The sequence below is a fragment of the Oncorhynchus kisutch genome, linkage group LG3, assembly GCF_002021735.2.
Source record: "Oncorhynchus kisutch isolate 150728-3 linkage group LG3, Okis_V2, whole genome shotgun sequence".
NCBI lineage: Eukaryota > Metazoa > Chordata > Actinopteri > Salmoniformes > Salmonidae > Oncorhynchus > Oncorhynchus kisutch.
Genome location: NC_034176.2, coordinates 6,167,609 through 6,188,515, shown reverse-complemented (window position 1 = coordinate 6,188,515; position 20,907 = coordinate 6,167,609). Strand labels below are relative to the sequence as shown.

At 39.8% G+C, this 20,907-nt stretch overlaps 1 protein-coding gene across 1 annotated transcript in view; it reads left to right on the top strand.

Moving 5' to 3' along the window:
- Positions 1–20,907, top strand: part of LOC109876754 (extracellular matrix protein FRAS1-like) — a 143,974-nt gene that overhangs the window by 81,991 nt on the left and 41,076 nt on the right. Inside the window, exons 8-10 of the mRNA XM_031816138.1 lie at positions 14,123–14,263; positions 15,193–15,333; positions 17,609–17,749. Of these exons, the coding sequence (XP_031671998.1) occupies positions 14,123–14,263; positions 15,193–15,333; positions 17,609–17,749 (423 nt within the window). The remainder of the gene's footprint in view (positions 1–14,122; positions 14,264–15,192; positions 15,334–17,608; positions 17,750–20,907) is intronic.

Here is a 20,907-nt window from a genome sequence, read left to right as displayed (position 1 = left end):
TTATATCTAGTGGTGTTATAGGTGATGGTGTTATATCTAGTGGTGTTATATCTAATGGTGTTATATCTAGTGGTGTTATATCTATAGGTGTTATAGTTGATGGTGTTATATCTAGTGGTGTTATATCTAATGGTGTTATAGGTGATGGTGTTATATCTAGTGGTGTTATAGGTGATGGTGTTATATCTAGTGGTGTTATATCTAATGGTGTTATATCTAGTGGTGTTATATCTATGGTGTTATAGTTGATGGTGTTATATCTAGTGGTGTTATATCTAATGGTGTTATAGTTGATGGTGTTATATCTAGTGGTGTTATATCTAGTGGTGTTATATCTAGTGGTGTTATATCTAGTGGTGTTATATCTAATGGTGTTATATCTAGTGGTGTTATATCTAGTGGTGTTATATCTAGTGGTGTTATATCTAGTGGTGTTATAGGTGATGGTGTTATATCTAATGGTGTTATATCTAGTGGTGTTATATCTAGGGTGTTATATCTAGTGGTGTTATATCTATGGTGGTATAGGTGATGGTGTTATATCTAGTGGTGTTATATCTAGTGGTGTATAGGTGATGGTGTTATATCTAGTGGTGTTATATCTAGTGGTGTTATATCTAGTGGTGTTATATCTAGTGGTGTTATATCTAATGGTGTTATATCTAGTGGTGTTATATCTAGTGGTGTTATATCTAGTGGTGTTATATCTAGTGGTGTTATATCTAGTGGTGTTATATCTAGTGGTGTTATATCTAGTGGTGTTATATCTAGTGGTGTTATAGGTGATGGTGTTATATCTAGTGGTGTTATATCTAGTGGTGTTATAGGTGATGGTGTTATATCTAGTGGTGTTATAGGTGATGGTGTTATATCTAGTGGTGTTATATCTAATGGTGTTATATCTAGTGGTGTTATATCTATGGTGTTATAGTTGATGGTGTTATATCTAGTGGTGTTATATCTAATGGTGTTATCGGTGATGGTGTTATATCTAGTGGTGTTATAGGTGATGGTGTTATATCTAGTGGTGTTATATCTAGTGATGTTATATCTAGTGGTGTTATATCTAGTGGTGTTATATCTAATGGTGTTATATCTAGTGGTGTTATATCTAGTGGTGTTATATCTAGTGGTGTTATATCTAGTGGTGTTATATCTAGTGGTGTTATAGGTGATGGTGTTATATCTAGTGGTGTTATATCTAGTGGTGTTATATCTAGTGGTGTTATAGGTGATGGTGTTATATCTAGTGGTGTTATATCTAGTGGTGTTATAGGTGATGGTGTTATATCTAGTGGTGTTATATCTAATGGTGTTATATCTAGTGGTGTTATATCTAGTGGTGTTATATCTAGTGGTGTTATAGGTGATGGTGTTATATCTAGTGGTGTTATATCTAGTGGTGTTATAGGTGATGGTGTTATATCTAGTGGTGTTATAGGTGATGGTGTTATATCTAGTGGTGTTATATCTAATGGTGTTATATCTAGTGGTGTTATATCTATGGTGTTATAGTTGATGGTGTTATATCTAGTGGTGTTATATCTAATGGTGTTATCGGTGATGGTGTTATATCTAGTGGTGTTATAGGTGATGGTGTTATATCTAGTGGTGTTATATCTAGTGGTGTTATATCTAGTGGTGTTATATCTAGTGGTGTTATATCTAGTGGTGTTATATCTAGTGGTGTTATATCTAGTGGTGTTATATCTAGTGGTGTTATATCTAGTGGTGTTATAGGTGATGGTGTTATATCTAATGGTGTTATATCTAGTGGTGTTATATCTAGTGGTGTTATAGGTGATGGTGTTATATCTAGTGGTGTTATATCTAGTGGTGTTATATCTAGTGGTGTTATATCTAGTGGTGTTATATCTAATGGTGTTATATCTAGTGGTGTTATATCTAGTGGTGTTATATCTAGTGGTGTTATATCTAGTGGTGTTATAGGTGATGGTGTTATATCTAATGGTGTTATATCTAGTGGTGTTATATCTAGTGGTGTTATATCTAATGGTGTTATAGGTGATGGTGTTATATCTAGTGGTGTTATATCTAGTGGTGTTATATCTAGTGGTGTTATATCTAGTGGTGTTATATCTAGTGGTGTTATATCTAGTGGTGTTATAGGTGATGGTGTTATATCTAGTGGTGTTATAGGTGATGGTGTTATATCTAGTGGTGTTATATCTAGTGATGTTATATCTAGTGGTGTTATATCTAGTGGTGTTATATCTAATGGTGTTATATCTAGTGGTGTTATATCTAGTGGTGTTATATCTAGTGGTGTTATATCTAGTGGTGTTATAGGTGATGGTGTTATATCTAGTGGTGTTATAGGTGATGGTGTTATATCTAGTGGTGTTATAGGTGATGGTGTTATATCTAGTGGTGTTATATCTAGTGGTGTTATATCTAGTGGTGTTATATCTAGTGGTGTTATATCTAATGGTGTTATATCTAGTGGTGTTATATCTAGTGGTGTTATATCTAGTGGTGTTATATCTAGTGGTGTTATAGGTGATGGTGTTATATCGAATGGTGTTATATCTAGTGGTGTTATAGGTGATGGTGTTATATCGAATGGTGTTATATCTAGTGGTGTTATATCTAGTGGATGTATAGGTGATGGTGTTATATCTAGTGGTGTTATATCTAGTGGTGGTATAGGTGATGGTGTTATATCTAGTGGTGTTATATCTAGTGGTGTTATATCTAGTGGTGTTATATCTAGTGGTGTTATATCTAATGGTGTTATATCTAGTGGTGTTATATCTAGTGGTGTTATATCTAGTGGTGTTATAGGTGATGGTGTTATATCTAGTGGTGTTATATCTAACTGTGTTATATCTAGTGGTGTTATATCTAGTGGTGTTATATCTAGTGGTGTTATATCTAATGGTGTTATATCTAGTGGTGTTATATCTAGTGGTGTTATATCTAGTGGTGTTATATCTAGTGGTGTTATAGGTGATGGTGTTATATCTAGTGGTGTTATATCTAGTGGTGTTATAGGTGATGGTGTTATATCTAGTGGTGTTATAGGTGATGGTGTTATATCTAGTGGTGTTATATCTATAGGGGTTATAGTTGATGGTGTTATATCTAGTGGTGTTATATCTAATGGTGTTATAGGTGATGGTGTTATATCTAGTGGTGTTATAGGTGATGGTGTTATATCTAGTGGTGTTATATCTAATGGTGTTATATCTAGTGGTGTTATATCTATAGGTGTTATAGTTGATGGTGTTATATCTAGTGGTGTTATATCTAATGGTGTTATAGGTGATGGTGTTATATCTAGTGGTGTTATAGGTGATGGTGTTATATCTAGTGGTGTTATATCTAGTGGTGTTATATCTAGTGGTGTTATATCTAGGTGTTATAGTTGATGGTGTTATATCTAGTGGTGTTATATCTAGTGGTGTTATAGGTGATGGTGTTATATCTAATGGTGTTATATCTAGTGGTGTTATATCTAAGGGTGTTATATCTAGTGGTGTTATATCTATTGACGGTATAGGTGATGGTGTTATATCTAGTGGTGTTATATCTAGTGGTGGTATAGGTGATGGTGTTATATCTAGTGGTGTTATATCTAGTGGTGTTATATCTAGTGGTGTTATATCTAGTGGTGTTATATCTAATGGTGTTATATCTAGTGGTGTTATATCTAGTGGTGTTATATCTAGTGGTGTTATAGGTGATGGTGTTATATCTAGTGGTGTTATATCTAGTGGTGTTATATCTAGTGGTGTTATATCTAATGGTGTTATATCTAGTGGTGTTATATCTAGTGGTGTTATATCTAGTGGTGTTATAGGTGATGGTGTTATATCTAGTGGTGTTATATCTAGTGGTGTTATAGGTGATGGTGTTATATCTAGTGGTGTTATAGGTGATGGTGTTATATCTAGTGGTGTTATATCTAATGGTGTTATATCTAGTGGTGTTATATCTATAGGTGTTATAGTTGATGGTGTTATATCTAGTCGTGTTATATCTAATGGTGTTATCGGTGATGGTGTTATATCTAGTGGTGTTATAGGTGATGGTGTTATATCTAGTGGTGTTATATCTAGTGATGTTATATCTAGTGGTGTTATATCTAGTGGTGTTATATCTAATGGTGTTATATCTAGTGGTGTTATATCTAGTGGTGTTATATCTAGTGGTGTTATATCTAGTGGTGTTATAGGTGATGGTGTTATATCTAGTGGTGTTATATCTAGTGGTGTTATATCTAGTGGTGTTATATCTAGTGGTGGTATAGGTGATGGTGTTATATCTAGTGGTGTTATATCTAGTGGTGTTATAGGTGATGGTGTTATATCTAGTGGTGTTATATCTAGTGGTGTTATATCTAGTGGTGTTATATCTAGTGGTGTTATATCTAGTGGTGTTATAGGTGATGGTGTTATATCTAGTGGTGTTATATCTAGTGGTGTTATAGGTGATGGTGTTATATCTAGTGGTGTTATAGGTGATGGTGTTATATCTAGTGGTGTTATATCTAGTGGTGTTATATCTAGTGGTGTTATATCTATGGTGTTATAGTTGATGGTGTTATATCTAGTCGTGTTATATCTAATGGTGTTATCGGTGATGGTGTTATATCTAGTGGTGTTATAGGTGATGGTGTTATATCTAGTGGTGTTATATCTAATGGTGTTATATCTAGTGGTGTTATATCTAGTGGTGTTATATCTAGTGGTGTTATATCTAGTGGTGTTATAGGTGATGGTGTTATATCTAGTGGTGTTATAGGTGATGGTGTTATATCTAGTGGTGTTATAGGTGATGGTGTTATATCTAGTGGTGTTATATCTAGTGGTGTTATATCTAGTGGTGTTATATCTAGTGGTGTTATATCTAATGGTGTTATATCTAGTGGTGTTATATCTAGTGGTGTTATATCTAGTGGTGTTATATCTAGTGGTGTTATAGGTGATGGTGTTATATCTAATGGTGTTATATCTAGTGGTGTTATATCTAGATGTGTATAAGAGACTGGTGTTATATCTAGTGGTGTTATATCTAGTGGTGTTATATCTAGTGGTGTTATATCTAGTGGTGTTATATCTAATGGTGTTATATCTAGTGGTGTTATATCTAGTGGTGTTATATCTAGTGGTGTTATATCTAGTGGTGTTATAGGTGATGGTGTTATATCTAGTGGTGTTATATCTAGTGGTGTTATATCTAGTGGTGTTATATCTAATGGTGTTATAGGTGATGGTGTTATATCTAGTGGTGTTATATCTAGTGGTGTTATATCTAGTGGTGTTATATCTAGTGGTGTTATATCTAGTGGTGTTATATCTAGTGGTGTTATATCTAGTGGTGTTATAGGTGATGGTGTTATATCTAGTGGTGTTATAGGTGATGGTGTTATATCTAGTGGTGTTATATCTAGTGATGTTATATCTAGTGGTGTTATATCTAGTGGTGTTATATCTAATGGTGTTATATCTAGTGGTGTTATATCTAGTGGTGTTATATCTAGTGGTGTTATATCTAGTGGTGTTATAGGTGATGGTGTTATATCTAGTGGTGTTATAGGTGATGGTGTTATATCTAGTGGTGTTATAGGTGATGGTGTTATATCTAGTGGTGTTATATCTAGTGATGTTATATCTAGTGGTGTTATATCTAGTGGTGTTATATCTAATGGTGTTATATCTAGTGGTGTTATATCTAGTGGTGTTATATCTAGTGGTGTTATATCTAGTGGTGTTATAGGTGATGGTGTTATATCGAATGGTGTTATATCTAGTGGTGTTATATCTAGTGGCGGTATAGGTGATGGTGTTATATCTAGTGGTGTTATATCTAGTGGTGGTATAGGTGATGGTGTTATATCTAGTGGTGTTATATCTAGTGGTGTTATATCTAGTGGTGTTATATCTAATGGTGTTATATCTAGTGGTGTTATATCTAGTGGTGTTATATCTAGTGGTGTTATAGGTGATGGTGTTATATCTAGTGGTGTTATATCTAACTGTGTTATATCTAGTGGTGTTATATCTAGTGGTGTTATATCTAGTGGTGTTATATCTAATGGTGTTATATCTAGTGGTGTTATATCTAGTGGTGTTATATCTAGTGGTGTTATATCTAGTGGTGTTATAGGTGATGGTGTTATATCTAGTGGTGTTATATCTAGTGGTGTTATAGGTGATGGTGTTATATCTAGTGGTGTTATAGGTGATGGTGTTATATCTAGTGGTGTTATATCTATAGGGGTTATAGTTGATGGTGTTATATCTAGTGGTGTTATATCTAATGGTGTTATAGGTGATGGTGTTATATCTAGTGGTGTTATAGGTGATGGTGTTATATCTAGTGGTGTTATATCTAATGGTGTTATATCTAGTGGTGTTATATCTATAGGTGTTATAGTTGATGGTGTTATATCTAGTGGTGTTATATCTAATGGTGTTATAGGTGATGGTGTTATATCTAGTGGTGTTATAGGTGATGGTGTTATATCTAGTGGTGTTATATCTAATGGTGTTATATCTAGTGGTGTTATATCTAGTGGTGTTATATCTAGTGGTGTTATATCTAGTGGTGTTATAGGTGATGGTGTTATATCTAATGGTGTTATATCTAGTGGTGTTATATCTAGTGGTGTTATATCTAATGGTGTTATAGGTGATGGTGTTATATCTAGTGGTGTTATATCTAGTGATGTTATATCTAGTGGTGTTATATCTAGTGGTGTTATATCTAGTGGTGTTATATCTAGTGGTGTTATATCTAGTGGTGTTATAGGTGATGGTGTTATATCTAGTGGTGTTATAGGTGATGGTGTTATATCTAGTGGTGTTATATCTAGTGGTGTTATATCTAGTGGTGTTATATCTAGTGGTGTTATATCTAATGGTGTTATATCTAGTGGTGTTATATCTAGTGGTGTTATATCTAGTGGTGTTATATCTAGTGGTGTTATAGGTGATGGTGTTATATCTAGTGGTGTTATAGGTGATGGTGTTATATCTAGTGGTGTTATAGGTGATGGTGTTATATCTAGTGGTGTTATATCTAGTGATGTTATATCTAGTGGTGTTATATCTAGTGGTGTTATATCTAATGGTGTTATATCTAGTGGTGTTATATCTAGTGGTGTTATATCTAGTGGTGTTATATCTAGTGGTGTTATAGGTGATGGTGTTATATCGAATGGTGTTATATCTAGTGGTGTTATATCTAGTGGCGGTATAGGTGATGGTGTTATATCTAGTGGTGTTATATCTAGTGGTGGTATAGGTGATGGTGTTATATCTAGTGGTGTTATATCTAGTGGTGTTATATCTAGTGGTGTTATATCTAATGGTGTTATATCTAGTGGTGTTATATCTAGTGGTGTTATATCTAGTGGTGTTATAGGTGATGGTGTTATATCTAGTGGTGTTATATCTAACTGTGTTATATCTAGTGGTGTTATATCTAGTGGTGTTATATCTAGTGGTGTTATATCTAATGGTGTTATATCTAGTGGTGTTATATCTAGTGGTGTTATATCTAGTGGTGTTATATCTAGTGGTGTTATAGGTGATGGTGTTATATCTAGTGGTGTTATATCTAGTGGTGTTATAGGTGATGGTGTTATATCTAGTGGTGTTATAGGTGATGGTGTTATATCTAGTGGTGTTATATCTATAGGGGTTATAGTTGATGGTGTTATATCTAGTGGTGTTATATCTAATGGTGTTATAGGTGATGGTGTTATATCTAGTGGTGTTATAGGTGATGGTGTTATATCTAGTGGTGTTATATCTAATGGTGTTATATCTAGTGGTGTTATATCTATAGGTGTTATAGTTGATGGTGTTATATCTAGTCGTGTTATATCTAATGGTGTTATAGGTGATGGTGTTATATCTAGTGGTGTTATAGGTGATGGTGTTATATCTAGTGGTGTTATATCTAATGGTGTTATATCTAGTGGTGTTATATCTATAGGTGTTATAGTTGATGGTGTTATATCTAGTCGTGTTATATATAATGGTGTTATAGTTGATGGTGTTATATCTAGTGGTGTTATATCTAGTGATGTTATATCTAGTGGTGTTATATCTAGTGGTGTTATATCTAATGGTGTTATATCTAGTGGTGTTATATCTAGTGGTGTTATATCTAGTGGTGTTATATCTAGTGGTGTTATAGGTGATGGTGTTATATCTAATGGTGTTATATCTAGTGGTGTTATATCTAGGGTGTTATATCTAGTGGTGTTATATCTATTGACGGTATAGGTGATGGTGTTATATCTAGTGGTGTTATATCTAGTGGTGGTATAGGTGATGGTGTTATATCTAGTGGTGTTATATCTAGTGGTGTTATATCTAGTGGTGTTATATCTAGTGGTGTTATATCTAATGGTTTTATATCTAGTGGTGGCATATCTAGTGGTGTTATATCTAGTGGTGTTATAGGTGATGGTGTTATATCTAGTGGTGTTATATCTAGTGGTGTTATATCTAGTGGTGTTATATCTAATGGTGTTATATCTAGTGGTGTTATATCTAGTGGTGTTATATCTAGTGGTGTTATAGGTGATGGTGTTATATCTAGTGGTGTTATATCTAGTGGTGTTATAGGTGATGGTGTTATATCTAGTGGTGTAATAGGTGATGGTGTTATATCTAGTGGTGTTATATCTAATGGTGTTATATCTAGTGGTGTTATATCTATAGGTGTTATAGTTGATGGTGTTATATCTAGTCGTGTTATATCTAATGGTGTTATCGGTGATGGTGTTATATCTAGTGGTGTTATAGGTGATGGTGTTATATCTAGTGGTGTTATATCTAGTGATGTATATCTAGTGGTGTTATATCTAGTGGTGTTATATCTAATGGTGTTATATCTAGTGGTGTTATATCTAGTGGTGTTATATCTAGTGGTGTTATATCTAGTGGTGTTATAGGTGATGGTGTTATATCTAACGGTGTTATATCTAGTGGTGTTATATCTAGTGGTGTTATATCTAGTAGCGGTATAGGTGATGGTGTTATATCTAGTGGTGTTATATCTAGTGGTGGTATAGGTGATGGTGTTATATCTAGTGGTGTTATATCTAGTGGTGTTATATCTAGTGGTGTTATATCTAGTGGTGTTATATCTAGTGGTGTTATAGGTGATGGTGTTATATCTAGTGGTGTTATATCTAATGGTGTTATATCTAGTGGTGTTATATCTAGTGGTGTTATAGGTGATGGTGTTATATCTAGTGGTGTTATATCTAGTGGTGTTATATCTAATGGTGTTATATCTAGTGGTGTTATATCTAGTGGTGTTATATCTAGTGGTGTTATATCTAATGGTGTTATATCTAGTGGTGTTATATCTAGTGGTGTTATATCTAGTGGTGTTATAGGTGATGGTGTTATATCTAGTGGTGTTATATCTAGTGGTGTTATAGGTGATGGTGTTATATCTAGTGGTGTTATAGGTGATGGTGTTATATCTAGTGGTGTTATATCTATAGGGGTTATAGTTGATGGTGTTATATCTAGTCGTGTTATATCTAATGGTGTTATAGGTGATGGTGTTATATCTAGTGGTGTTATAGGTGATGGTGTTATATCTAGTGGTGTTATATCTAATGGTGTTATATCTAGTGGTGTTATATCTATAGGTGTTATAGTTGATGGTGTTATATCTAGTCGTGTTATATATAATGGTGTTATAGTTGATGGTGTTATATCTAGTGGTGTTATATCTAGTGATGTTATATCTAGTGGTGTTATATCTAGTGGTGTTATATCTAATGGTGTTATATCTAGTGGTGTTATATCTAGTGGTGTTATATCTAGTGGTGTTATATCTAGTGGTGTTATAGGTGATGGTGTTATATCTAATGGTGTTATATCTAGTGGTGTTATATCTAAGGGTGTTATATCTAGTGGTGTTATATCTATTGACGGTATAGGTGATGGTGTTATATCTAGTGGTGTTATATCTAGTGGTGGTATAGGTGATGGTGTTATATCTAGTGGTGTTATATCTAGTGGTGTTATATCTAATGGTGTTATATCTAGTGGTGGCATATCTAGTGGTGTTATATCTAGTGGTGTTATAGGTGATGGTGTTATATCTAGTGGTGTTATATCTAGTGGTGTTATATCTAGTGGTGTTATATCTAATGGTGTTATATCTAGTGGTGTTATATCTAGTGGTGTTATATCTAGTGGTGTTATAGGTGATGGTGTTATATCTAGTGGTGTTATAGGTGATGGTGTTATATCTAGTGGTGTAATAGGTGATGGTGTTATATCTAGTGGTGTTATATCTAATGGTGTTATATCTAGTGGTGTTATATCTATAGGTGTTATAGTTGATGGTGTTATATCTAGTCGTGTTATATCTAATGGTGTTATCGGTGATGGTGTTATATCTAGTGGTGTTATAGGTGATGGTGTTATATCTAGTGGTGTTATATCTAGTGGTGGTATAGGTGATGGTGTTATATCTAGTGGTGTTATATCTAGTGGTGTTATATCTAATGGTGTTATATCTAGTGGTGTTATATCTAGTGGTGTTATATCTAATGGTGTTATATCTAGTGGTGTTATATCTAGTGGTGTTATATCTAGTGGTGTTATATCTAGTGGTGTTATAGGTGATGGTGTTATATCTAGTGGTGTTATATCTAGTGGTGTTATAGGTGATGGTGTTATATCTAGTGGTGTTATAGGTGATGGTGTTATATCTAGTGGTGTTATATCTATAGGGGTTATAGTTGATGGTGTTATATCTAGTCGTGTTATATCTAATGGTGTTATAGGTGATGGTGTTATATTAGTGGTGTTATTAGGTGATGGGTTATAATCTAGTGGTGTTATATCTAGTGGTGTTATATCTAATGGTGTTATATCTAGTGGTGTTGTATCTAGTGGTGTTATATCTAGTGATGTTATATCTAGTGGTGTTATATCTAGTGGTATTATATCTAGTGGTGTTATAGGTGATGGTGTTATATGTAGTGATGTTATATCTAATGGTGTTATATCTAGTGGTGTTATAGGTGATGGTGTTATATCTAGTGGTGTTATATCTAGTGGTGTTATATCTAATGGTGTTATATCTAGTGGTGTTATATCTAGTGGTGTTATATCTAGTGGTGTTAATATGGTTATATGGTGTTATATCTAGTGGTGTTATATCTAGTGGTGTTATATCTAATGGGTGTTATATCTAGTGTGTTATATCTAGTGGTGTTATATCTAGTGGTGTTATATCTAATGGTATCTATGGTGTTATATCTAGGTGTTATCTAGTGGTGTTTAATCTAGTGGATACTTATATCTATGTGGTGTTATATCTAGTGGTGTTAAGGTGATGCTGTTATATCTTAGTCGGTGTGGCATATCTAGTGGTGTTATATCTAGTGGTGTATAGGGTGATGGTGTCCTATATCTAGTGGTGTTATATCTAGTGGTGTATATCTAGTGGTGTTATAATCTAATGGTGTTTATATCTAAGTTGGTGTTATATCTAGTGGTGTTATATTAAGTGGGTGTTATAGGTGATGGTGTGTATATCTAGTGGTGTATATCTAGTGGCTGTTTATAGGTGATGGTGTTATATCTAGTGGTGTAATAGTGAGGTGTTATATCTATGGTTTATATCTAATGGTGTCTATATCAGTGGTTTTATCTATAGGTGTTATAGTTGATGGTGTTATATCTAGTCGTGTTATATCTAATGTGTTATCGGTATGGTGTTATATCTAGTGGTGTTATAGGTGATGGTGTTATATCTAGTGGTGTTATATCTAGTGGTGGTATAGGTGATGGTGTATATCTAGTGGTGTTATATCTAGTGGTGTTATATCTAATGGTGTTATATCTAGTGGTGTTATATCTAGTGGTGTTATATCTAGTGGTGTTAATCTAATGGTGTTATATCTAGTGGTGTTATATCTAGTGGTGTTATATCTAGTGGTGTTATATCTAATGGTGTTATATCTAGTGGTGTTATATCTAGTGGTGTTATATCTAGTGGTGTTATATCTAATGGTGTTATATCTAGTGGTGTTATATCTAGTGGTGTTATATCTAGTGGTGTTATATCTAGTGGTGTTATAGTGATGGTGTTATATCTAGTGGTGTTATATCTAGTGGTGTTATAGGTGATGGTGTTATATCTAGTGGTGTTATAGGTGATGGTGTATATCTAGTGGTGTTATATCTATAGGGGTTATAGTTGATGGTGTTATATCTAGTCGTGTATATCTAATGGTGTTATAGGTGATGGTGTTATATCTAGTGGTGTTATAGGTGATGGTGTTATATCTAGTGGTGTTATATCTAGTGGTGTTATATCTAATGGTGTTATATCTAGTGGTGTTGTATCTAGTGGTGTTATATCTAGTGATGTTATATCTAGTGGTGTTATATCTAGTGGTATTATATCTAGTGGTGTTATAGGTGATGGTGTTATATGTAGTGATGTTATATCTAATGGTGTTATATCTAGTGGTGTTTATATCTAGTGGTGTTTTATCTAGTGGTGTTATATCTAGTGGTGTTATATCTAGTGGTATTATATCTAATGGTGTTATATCTAGGGTGTTATAGATGATGGTGTTTTTATCTAGTGGTGTTATATCTAGTGGTGTTATATCTAGTGGTGTTACATCTAGTGGTGTTGTATCTAGTGGTGTTATACCTAGTGGTGTTATATCTAGTGGTGTTATATCTAGTGGTGTTATATCTAGTGGTGTTGTATCTAGTGGGGTTATATCTAGTGGTGTTATATCTAGTGGTGTTATATCTAGTGGTGTTTATATCTAGTGGTGTTATATCTAGTGGTGTTGTATCTAGTTGTGTTATATCTGATGGTGTTATATCTGATGGTGTTATATCTAGTGGTGTTATATATATATCCCTCTTCCTGATTGTGATTCTCTCTCCCTCCCTCTTCCAGAGTGTGATTCTCTCCCTCCCTCCCTCTTCTCAGAGTGTGATTCTCTCTCTCCCTCCCTCTTCTCGGAGTGTGATTCTCTCTCTCCCCCCCTCTTCTCAGAGTGTGATTCTCCCTCTCCCTCCCTCTTCTCAGAGTGTGATTCTCTCTCTCCCTCCCTCTTCCAGTGTGTGATTCTCTCTCTCCCTCCCTCTTCTCAGAGTGTGATTCTCTCTCTCCCTCCCTCTTCCAGTGTGTGATTCTCTCTCTCCCTCCCTCTTCTCAGAGTGTGATTCTCTCTCTCCCCTCCCTCTTCCAGTGTGTGATTCTCTCCCTCCCTCCCTCTTCTCAGAGTGTGATTCTCTCTCTCCCCCCCCTCTTCTCAGAGTGTGATTCACTCTCTCCCTCCCTCTTCCAGAGTGTGATTCTCTCCCTCCCTCCCTCCTTCCAGAGTGTGATTCTCTCTCTCCCTCCCTCTTCCAGAGTGTGATTCTCTCCCTCCCTCCCTCTTCCAGAGTGTGATTCTCTCTCTGCCTCCCTCCTTCCAGTGTGTGATTCTCTCCCTCCCTCCCTCTTCCAGAGTGTGATTCTCTTTCTCCCTCCCTCCTACCAGTGTGATTCTCTCCCCCCTCCCTCTTCCAGATTGTGATTCTCTCTCTCTCCCTCTTCCAGAGTGTGATTCTCTCCCTCCCTCCCTCTTCCAGAGTGTGATTCTCTCTCTCCCTGCCTCCTTCCAGAGTATGATTCTCTCTCTCCCTCCCTCCTTCCAGTGTGATTCTCTCCCTCCCTCCCTCCTTCCAGAGTGTGATTCTCTCTCTCCCTTCTTCTTCCAGAGTGTGATTCTCTCTCTCCGTCCTTCCAGAGTGCGATTCTCTCTCTCCCTCCCTCCTTCCAGTGTGTGATTCTCTCTCTCCCTCCCTCCTTCCAGTGTGATTCTCTCCCTCCCTCCCTCCTTCCAGAGTGTGATTCTCTCTCTCCCTCCCTCTTCCAGAGTGTGATTCTCTCCCTCTTCCAGAGTGTGATTCTCTCTCTCCCTCCCTCTTCCAGAGTGTGATTCTCTCTCTCCCTCCCTCTTCCAGAGTGTGATTCTCTCTCTCCCTCCTTCTTCCAGAGTGTGATTCTCTCTCTCCCTCCCTCTTCCAGAGTGTGATTCTCTCTCTCCCTCCCTCTTCCAGAGTGTGATTCTCTCTCTCCCTCCCTCCTCCAGAGTGTGACTGGAGCTGTAATGAGTGTAAGGGTCCTCTGCGTACTGACTGCCTGCAGTGTATGGAGGGACATGTTCTGCAGGACGGACTCTGTGTCCAGGGCTGCTCCTCAGGGTCCTACCAGGATGGAGAGAGATGCCTCAGTACGTGCCTGAATAGAATGATCATTTTCCCTTTTTTTATTAAATGTTTGTCATTGAATGTTCTAAGCCGGTTATACCTTCTAACATATAATGTCTGTTTCTCTCTCTCCGTTCTCGTCTCCCCCCTAACTCTCTCTCTCTCTCGTTTCTCATCTCCCCCCCTAACTCTCTCTCTCTCGTTTCTCATCTCTCCCCCCCTAACTCTCTCTCTCTCTCGTTTCTCATCTCCCCCCTAACTCTCTCTCTCTCTCGTTTCTCATCTCCCCCCTAACTCTCTCTCTCTCGTTTCTCATCTCTCCCCCCCTAACTCTCTCTCTCGTTTCTCATCTCCCCCCCTAACTCTCTCTCTCTCGTTTCTCATCTCTCCCCCCCTAAACTCTCTCTCTCTCTCGTTTCTCGTCTCTCCCCCCCTAACTCTCTCTCTCTCTCGTTTCTCGTCTCTCCCCCCTAACTCTCTCTCTCTCTCGTTTCTCGTCTCTCCCCCCTTACTCTCTCTCTCGTTTCTCGTCTCCCCCCCCTCTCTCTCTCTCGTTTCTCGTCTCCCCCCCCCTCTCTCTCTCTCTCTCTCGTTTCTCGTCTCTCTCTCTCGTTTCTCGTCCCCCCCCAACTCTCTCTCTCTCATTTCTCATCCCCCACCCTCTCTCTCGTTTCTCATCTCACCCCTCTCTCTCTCTCGTTTCTCATCTCCCCCCTCTCTCTCTCGTTTCTCATCTCACCCCCTAACTCTCTCTCTCTCTCTCGTTTCTCATCCCCCACCCTCTCTCTCGTTTCTCATCCCCCACCCTCTCTCTCGTTTCCCGTCTCTCTCTCCACCCCTCTCTCTCGTCCCCCCCACCCTCTCTCTCGGTCTTTCTCTCATTTCTCGTCTCTCGTCTCTCACTCTCGTCTATCTCTCTCGCTCTCTTTGTCTCTCTATCTGTCTGTGTCAGGTTGTGATGAGCAGTGTGAGGGATGCCAGGGCCCAGGTCAGTGTGGGCGGTGCCAGCCTCCCTATGCCACCCTGCGGGGTCGCTGTGTGTTGGAGTGTGGAAGGACCTACTTTCTGGACTCCTCTCTACAGCTTTGTACATGTAAGCAAAACAAATAGATGAATCCGGTTTCAGACAGATCGGGGTATTTGGAAATAGCAACATGATGTTTTTTTTTTCAATATCGTCAAAACAATTTTTCAATACTTTTAAAAATTTGTAGGGACTTTTTAAGTTACTACCTGCGGTAAAACTTGTGCAGGATGTTAGCAGATAAGGCAGACCCAGGTTCTTCATTTTTCACCTGTCAAATTATTTTACATTATGAAGCTTACCGTAGTTTCCCAGAACAGTTGAGCGTGTTTGTAAATAGTACAACACGAGAAAGCGGGGGAGCGGGAGGTGTGACCAGCTGTGTATATAATGTAACATTCTAGTTATTTAAGTAAGTGGCTGAATTAATAATAATATATATATATATTTTAAAGACATCTGGTACCTCTAAACAGTGGCATTCAGACCCTCTGACTTTTTCCACAATTTGTTATGTTACAGCCTCATTCTAAAATATATATATTTAGATTCCCTCACCAATCTACAAACAATACCCCAATATGACATCACAATACCCCAAAATGACATCACAATACCCCAAAATGACATCACAATACCCCAAAATGACATCACAATACCCCAAAATGACATCTCATAACCCTATAATGACAAAGCAAAATCTGTTATTAAGAAAAAAAGAAAAAAAAGAGAATGATAAATTACAAATCTGATTTAATATCTGATTTACATAAGTTTTCAGACCCTTTACTCAGTACTTTCTTGAAGCACCTTTGGCAGTGATTACAGCCTCGAGTCTTCTTGGGTATGACGCTACAAGCTTGGCACATCTGTATTTGGGGAGTTTCTCCCATTGTTCTCTACAGAGCTCATTCAGACTTGTCCCGAAGCCACTCCTGCCTTGTCTTGGCGGTGTGGTTAGGGTTGTTGTCCTGTTGTCCTCAGTCTGAGGTCCTGAACGCTTTGGAGCAGGTTCATCTTTCCCTCAATCCTGACTAGTGTCTCAGTCCCTGCCGCTGAAAAACACCCCCACAGCATGTTGCTACCACCATCATGTGTCACCATAGGGATGGTGCCAGTTTTCCTCCAGACGTGACATTTGGCATTCAGGCTAAAGAGTTCAATCTTGGTTTGATCAGATCCGAGAATCATGTTTCTCACGGTCTGAAAGTCTTTAGGTGCCTTTTGGCAAACTCCAAGGGGGATGTCATGTGCCTTTTACGGAAGTAGTGGCTTCCGTCTGGCCACTCTACCATTAAGGCCTGATTGGTGGAGTGCTGCAGAGATGGTTGTCCTTCTGGAAGGTTCTCCCATCTCCATAGAGGAACTCTAGAGCTCTTTCAGAGTGACCATCAGGTTCTTGGTCACCTCCCTGACCAAGGCTCTTCTCCCCCAACTGCTCAGTTTGGCCGGGCAGCCAGCTCTAGAAAGAGTTTTGGTGGTTCCAAACTTCTTCCATTAAGAATGATGGAGGCCACGGTGTTCTTGGGGGCTTTCGATGTTGCAGAAATTCTCTCTCGGACCTCTACGGACAAGGTGGCCATTTCTAGAAAGAGTCTTGGTGGTTCCAAACTTCTTCCATTTAATAATTTACCACAGGTACAGTAGACTCCAATCAAGTTGTAAAAACATCTTAAGGATGATCAATAGAAACAGGATGCACCTGAGCTCATTTTCAAATCTCAAACCAAAGATTCTGAATACTTATTTAAATAAGATATATATATTTTTTTTATTACATTTTGCAAACATTTCTAAAAACCTGTTTTCACTTTGTAATTATGAGGTATTGTGTGTAGATTGATGCAGAATGTTTTATGTAATTAATTAATTTTAGAATAAGGCTGTATCGTATTTTTTGGGGGGTGAAAGTAAATGGGTTTGAATACATTCCATATGTATATATGAGCCTGTCTTTGCAATTAGTTTATTTTCATTTGTGTGCGTTAGCATATTTAGCTAGCAACCTCTATCGAAATTCTCTAGTACTTTTGTTAGCATTCTGGATATAGTTATACTTTTGCGTGCTTTTAGCACCCCCTTGTGTACTACGCTGGTAGTATGATAAATCCCGGGATGAGAGAAGGACGATATGATGACATGAAAATCTCCACCCTATTGAGTAGAAACACCTGAAATTCATATCCAAAATATCTTCTTTTTTTAAATCAAAGGTTTCATCTACAAATTACAACCACTGTTGAGACACAGTGCTGTTTGCACTCTCAAGCCCTTGACATACATATCCATCATCATTGATCTTACAGTATTAATCAACTTTTGTGTTATCCCCCCTGTTTCCCAGCATGCTCTGCTGACTGTGTGGAGTGTGAGAGGATGGGTCGTTGCACCGTTTGTAGACAGGACACCTACCTAAGAAACGGATACTGCACTCCGGACTGTGGACACGGTTTCTATGCTGATAAGAAGACCTGGACATGCCATGGTAAATCTTCACTACTGTTTCCGTACAACAATGACAGAACCAAGTGACTTGGTGAACAGAGAGTACCGGAGTAGTACCGAGCTCTAGCGGACACCAGTAGAGAGAACAGCAGAGGACCTAGTACCGAGCCCTGGGTGACACCAGTAAAGAGAACAGTAGAGGACCTAGTACCAAGCCATGGGGGACACCAGTAGAGAGAACAGCAGAGGACATAGTCCTGAGCCCTGGGTGACCCCAGTAGAGAGAACAGCAGAGGACATAGTACCGAGCCCTGGGTGACCCCAGTAGAGAGAACAGCAGAGGACATAGTACCGAGCCCTGGGTGACCCCAGTAGAGAGAACAGCAGAGGAGATAGTACAGAGCCCTGGGTGACCCCAGTAGAGAGAACAGCAGAGGACATAGTGTCACGTTTCTTCAAAATCGAACCCAGAAGCAGACCAGGACAAGGAGAGTAGGAAGAAGGTGAGTATTTATTTACAAGTGAATGTGAGTGGGTAGATACATCCAGGTGGCGTAGCGGGCAGCGGTGGTGAGTTGATGGGAGTAAATAGGTGGATCCAATGGGGAAGCGGAATCCTCCGATGACCAGGCGGGAATGGGGTAAATGATCCGGGTGAGTAACTGAAGACAGAACAAACGGAGGTAAGTTGAAGGCAAGCAAGACGTACAAAACAACAAAACAAATTCTATCCAACTTGAGGCTGATACTATGGCACAACATACTGTTCATGGCTAACGATCCGGCAGGGAATGGATGTCAGGTCAGAGCTTTTGAAGGGGAGAGGTGATGATCAGGACAGGTGTGCAGATTACTGATGGGATACAGGTGCGGGTGAACATCGATCTCCCAACAAGCTAATCTGCCCGGCAACCAGACAGGGTGCGTTCCAGGACACCGGAAACACACTCCAGGACAGAAACACAGGCAAACACAGACTCAGGAAGCGGGGTTCGTGACAGTACCCCCCTCCGACGAACGCCACCGGGCGGACTACCTAGAGCGCCAGGGTGGAGGCGGTAGAAGTCACGAAGCAGGTCGTCATCAAGGATCTGACGCCGAGGAATCCAACTCCTCTCCTCTGGACCATATCCTTCCCAATCCACGAGATATTGGAAACCTCGACCCTGCCGTCTGGAATCCATTATGCGGCGCACCGTGTAGGCAGGACCACCTCCGATCATCCGAGGAGGAGGAGGACGAGGAGGAGGGGGCAGCAGAGGACTGATGAGAACCGGCTTGAGGCAGGAGACATGAAAAGTGGGGTGTACTCGAAGCGTTGCCGGCAATTTGAGTTGGACCACAACAGGGTTAATGATTCTCTCCACCACAAACGGACCAATGAACTTCGGTGACAGTTTCCTCGACTCAGTCCGTAGAGGAAGATCCCGTGTAGCCAACCAAACCTTATCTCCGATGGTGTAAGCGGGAGCAGGAATACGGCGACGATTCGCCTGGATCTGATACCGGTCAGAAACTCTAAGGAGAACCTTCCTGGCCCGATGCCAGGTCCGGTGGCAACGACGAATGTGGGCCTGGACAGAAGGAACCGAAAGATCCCTCTCCTGAGAAGGAAACAAGGGAGGTTGGTATCCGTACAGGCATTGGAAGGGGGACATCCCAGTGGCAGATGAAGGAAGGGTATTATGGGCATACTCGACCCAGGGTAATTGAGATGACCAAGAGGTGGGATCAGAGGAGACAAGACAACGCAGCGTGGACTCCATCTTCTGGTTGGCTCTCTCCGCCTGACCATTAGATTGTGGGTGAAATCCAGAAGTGAGACTGACTGTAGCTCCAATGGCCAAACAGAAGGATTTCCAGACAGCAGAGGTATATTGAGGACCACGGTCAGAAACAATGTCACTGGGCAATCCGTGGACCCTGAAAACCTCCCTAACAAGGATCTCGGACGTCTCCGTGGCAGATGGAAGCTTGGAGAGAGGGACAAAATGAGCAAACTTGCTGAATCTGTCCACAATGGTCAGAATGACCGTGTTCCCAACAGAAGGGGGCAATCCCGTGACAAAATCCAGGGCCAGATGCGACCAAGGTCGCTGAGGAATAGGTAGGGGGTGAAGAAGCCCAGAGCTGGGCCGATTGGTACTCTTGTTCTGAGCACAAACAGGACATGTGGCAACAAACCTCCGGGTATCTTCTCCCATGGCAGGCCACCAAAATCGTCTGCGCAGTAGCGCCATAGTCCGAGCAACGCCAGGGTGACAAGCTATCTTGCTGGCGTGGGACCACTGAAGAACAGCAGAACGGACCGACTCAGGCACGAACAACCGACCGGGTGGACCGTTACCGGGGCCGGGCTGCGTCCGAAGGGCCGCCATCACATCCTCCTCAATCTTCCATGTAACGGCTCCCACGACAAGGTTCTGGGGAAGAATCGTCTCAGTCTTGGCCCCACTCTCATCCGTCTTGGAGAACATCCGGGACAAGGCGTCCGCTTTGCCGTTCTTCGACCCAGGTCGGAACGCCAGGGAAAAATTGAAGCGTCCAAAAAACAAAGCCCACCTGGCCTGACGGGAGTTGAGACGTTTAGCCGATTGCACGTAAGCCAGATTCTTGTGGTCAGTCCAGACCACAAACGGTTGCTCCGCTCCCTCCAACCAGTGACGCCACTCCTCCAAGGCAAGCTTCACAGCGAGAAGCTCCCGGTTACCCACATCGTAGTTTCTCTCAGCTGGTGAAAGACGACAAGAGTAGAAGGCGCAGGGATGGAGTTTACCGTCAGTGGAGCTACGCTGGGACAGGATGGCGCCCACCCCCACATCAGACGCGTCCACCTCAACAACAAACTGACGGGAAGTGTCAGGTTGAGATAGAATCGGCGCGTTGGTGAATCGGCTCTTCAAGTTCAGAAATGCTCGGTCTGCCTCAGGAGTCCCAACAGAAAATTCTGGTGCAAGACGTCAGAGCAGTTAAAGGGGCGGCCACCCGGCTGTAATCACGGATAAACCTCCGATAGAAGTTCGCAAATCCCAGGAATCTCTGGAGCTGCAATCTCGTACCGGGCCGGGCCCAATCCCGAACCGCCCGAACCTTCTCTTGGTCCATCTTGATCTCACCCCTGGAGATGATGTACCCGAGGAAGGATGTAGTGTGGGCGTGAAAATCACACTTCTCTGCCTTCACAAACAGACGGTTCTC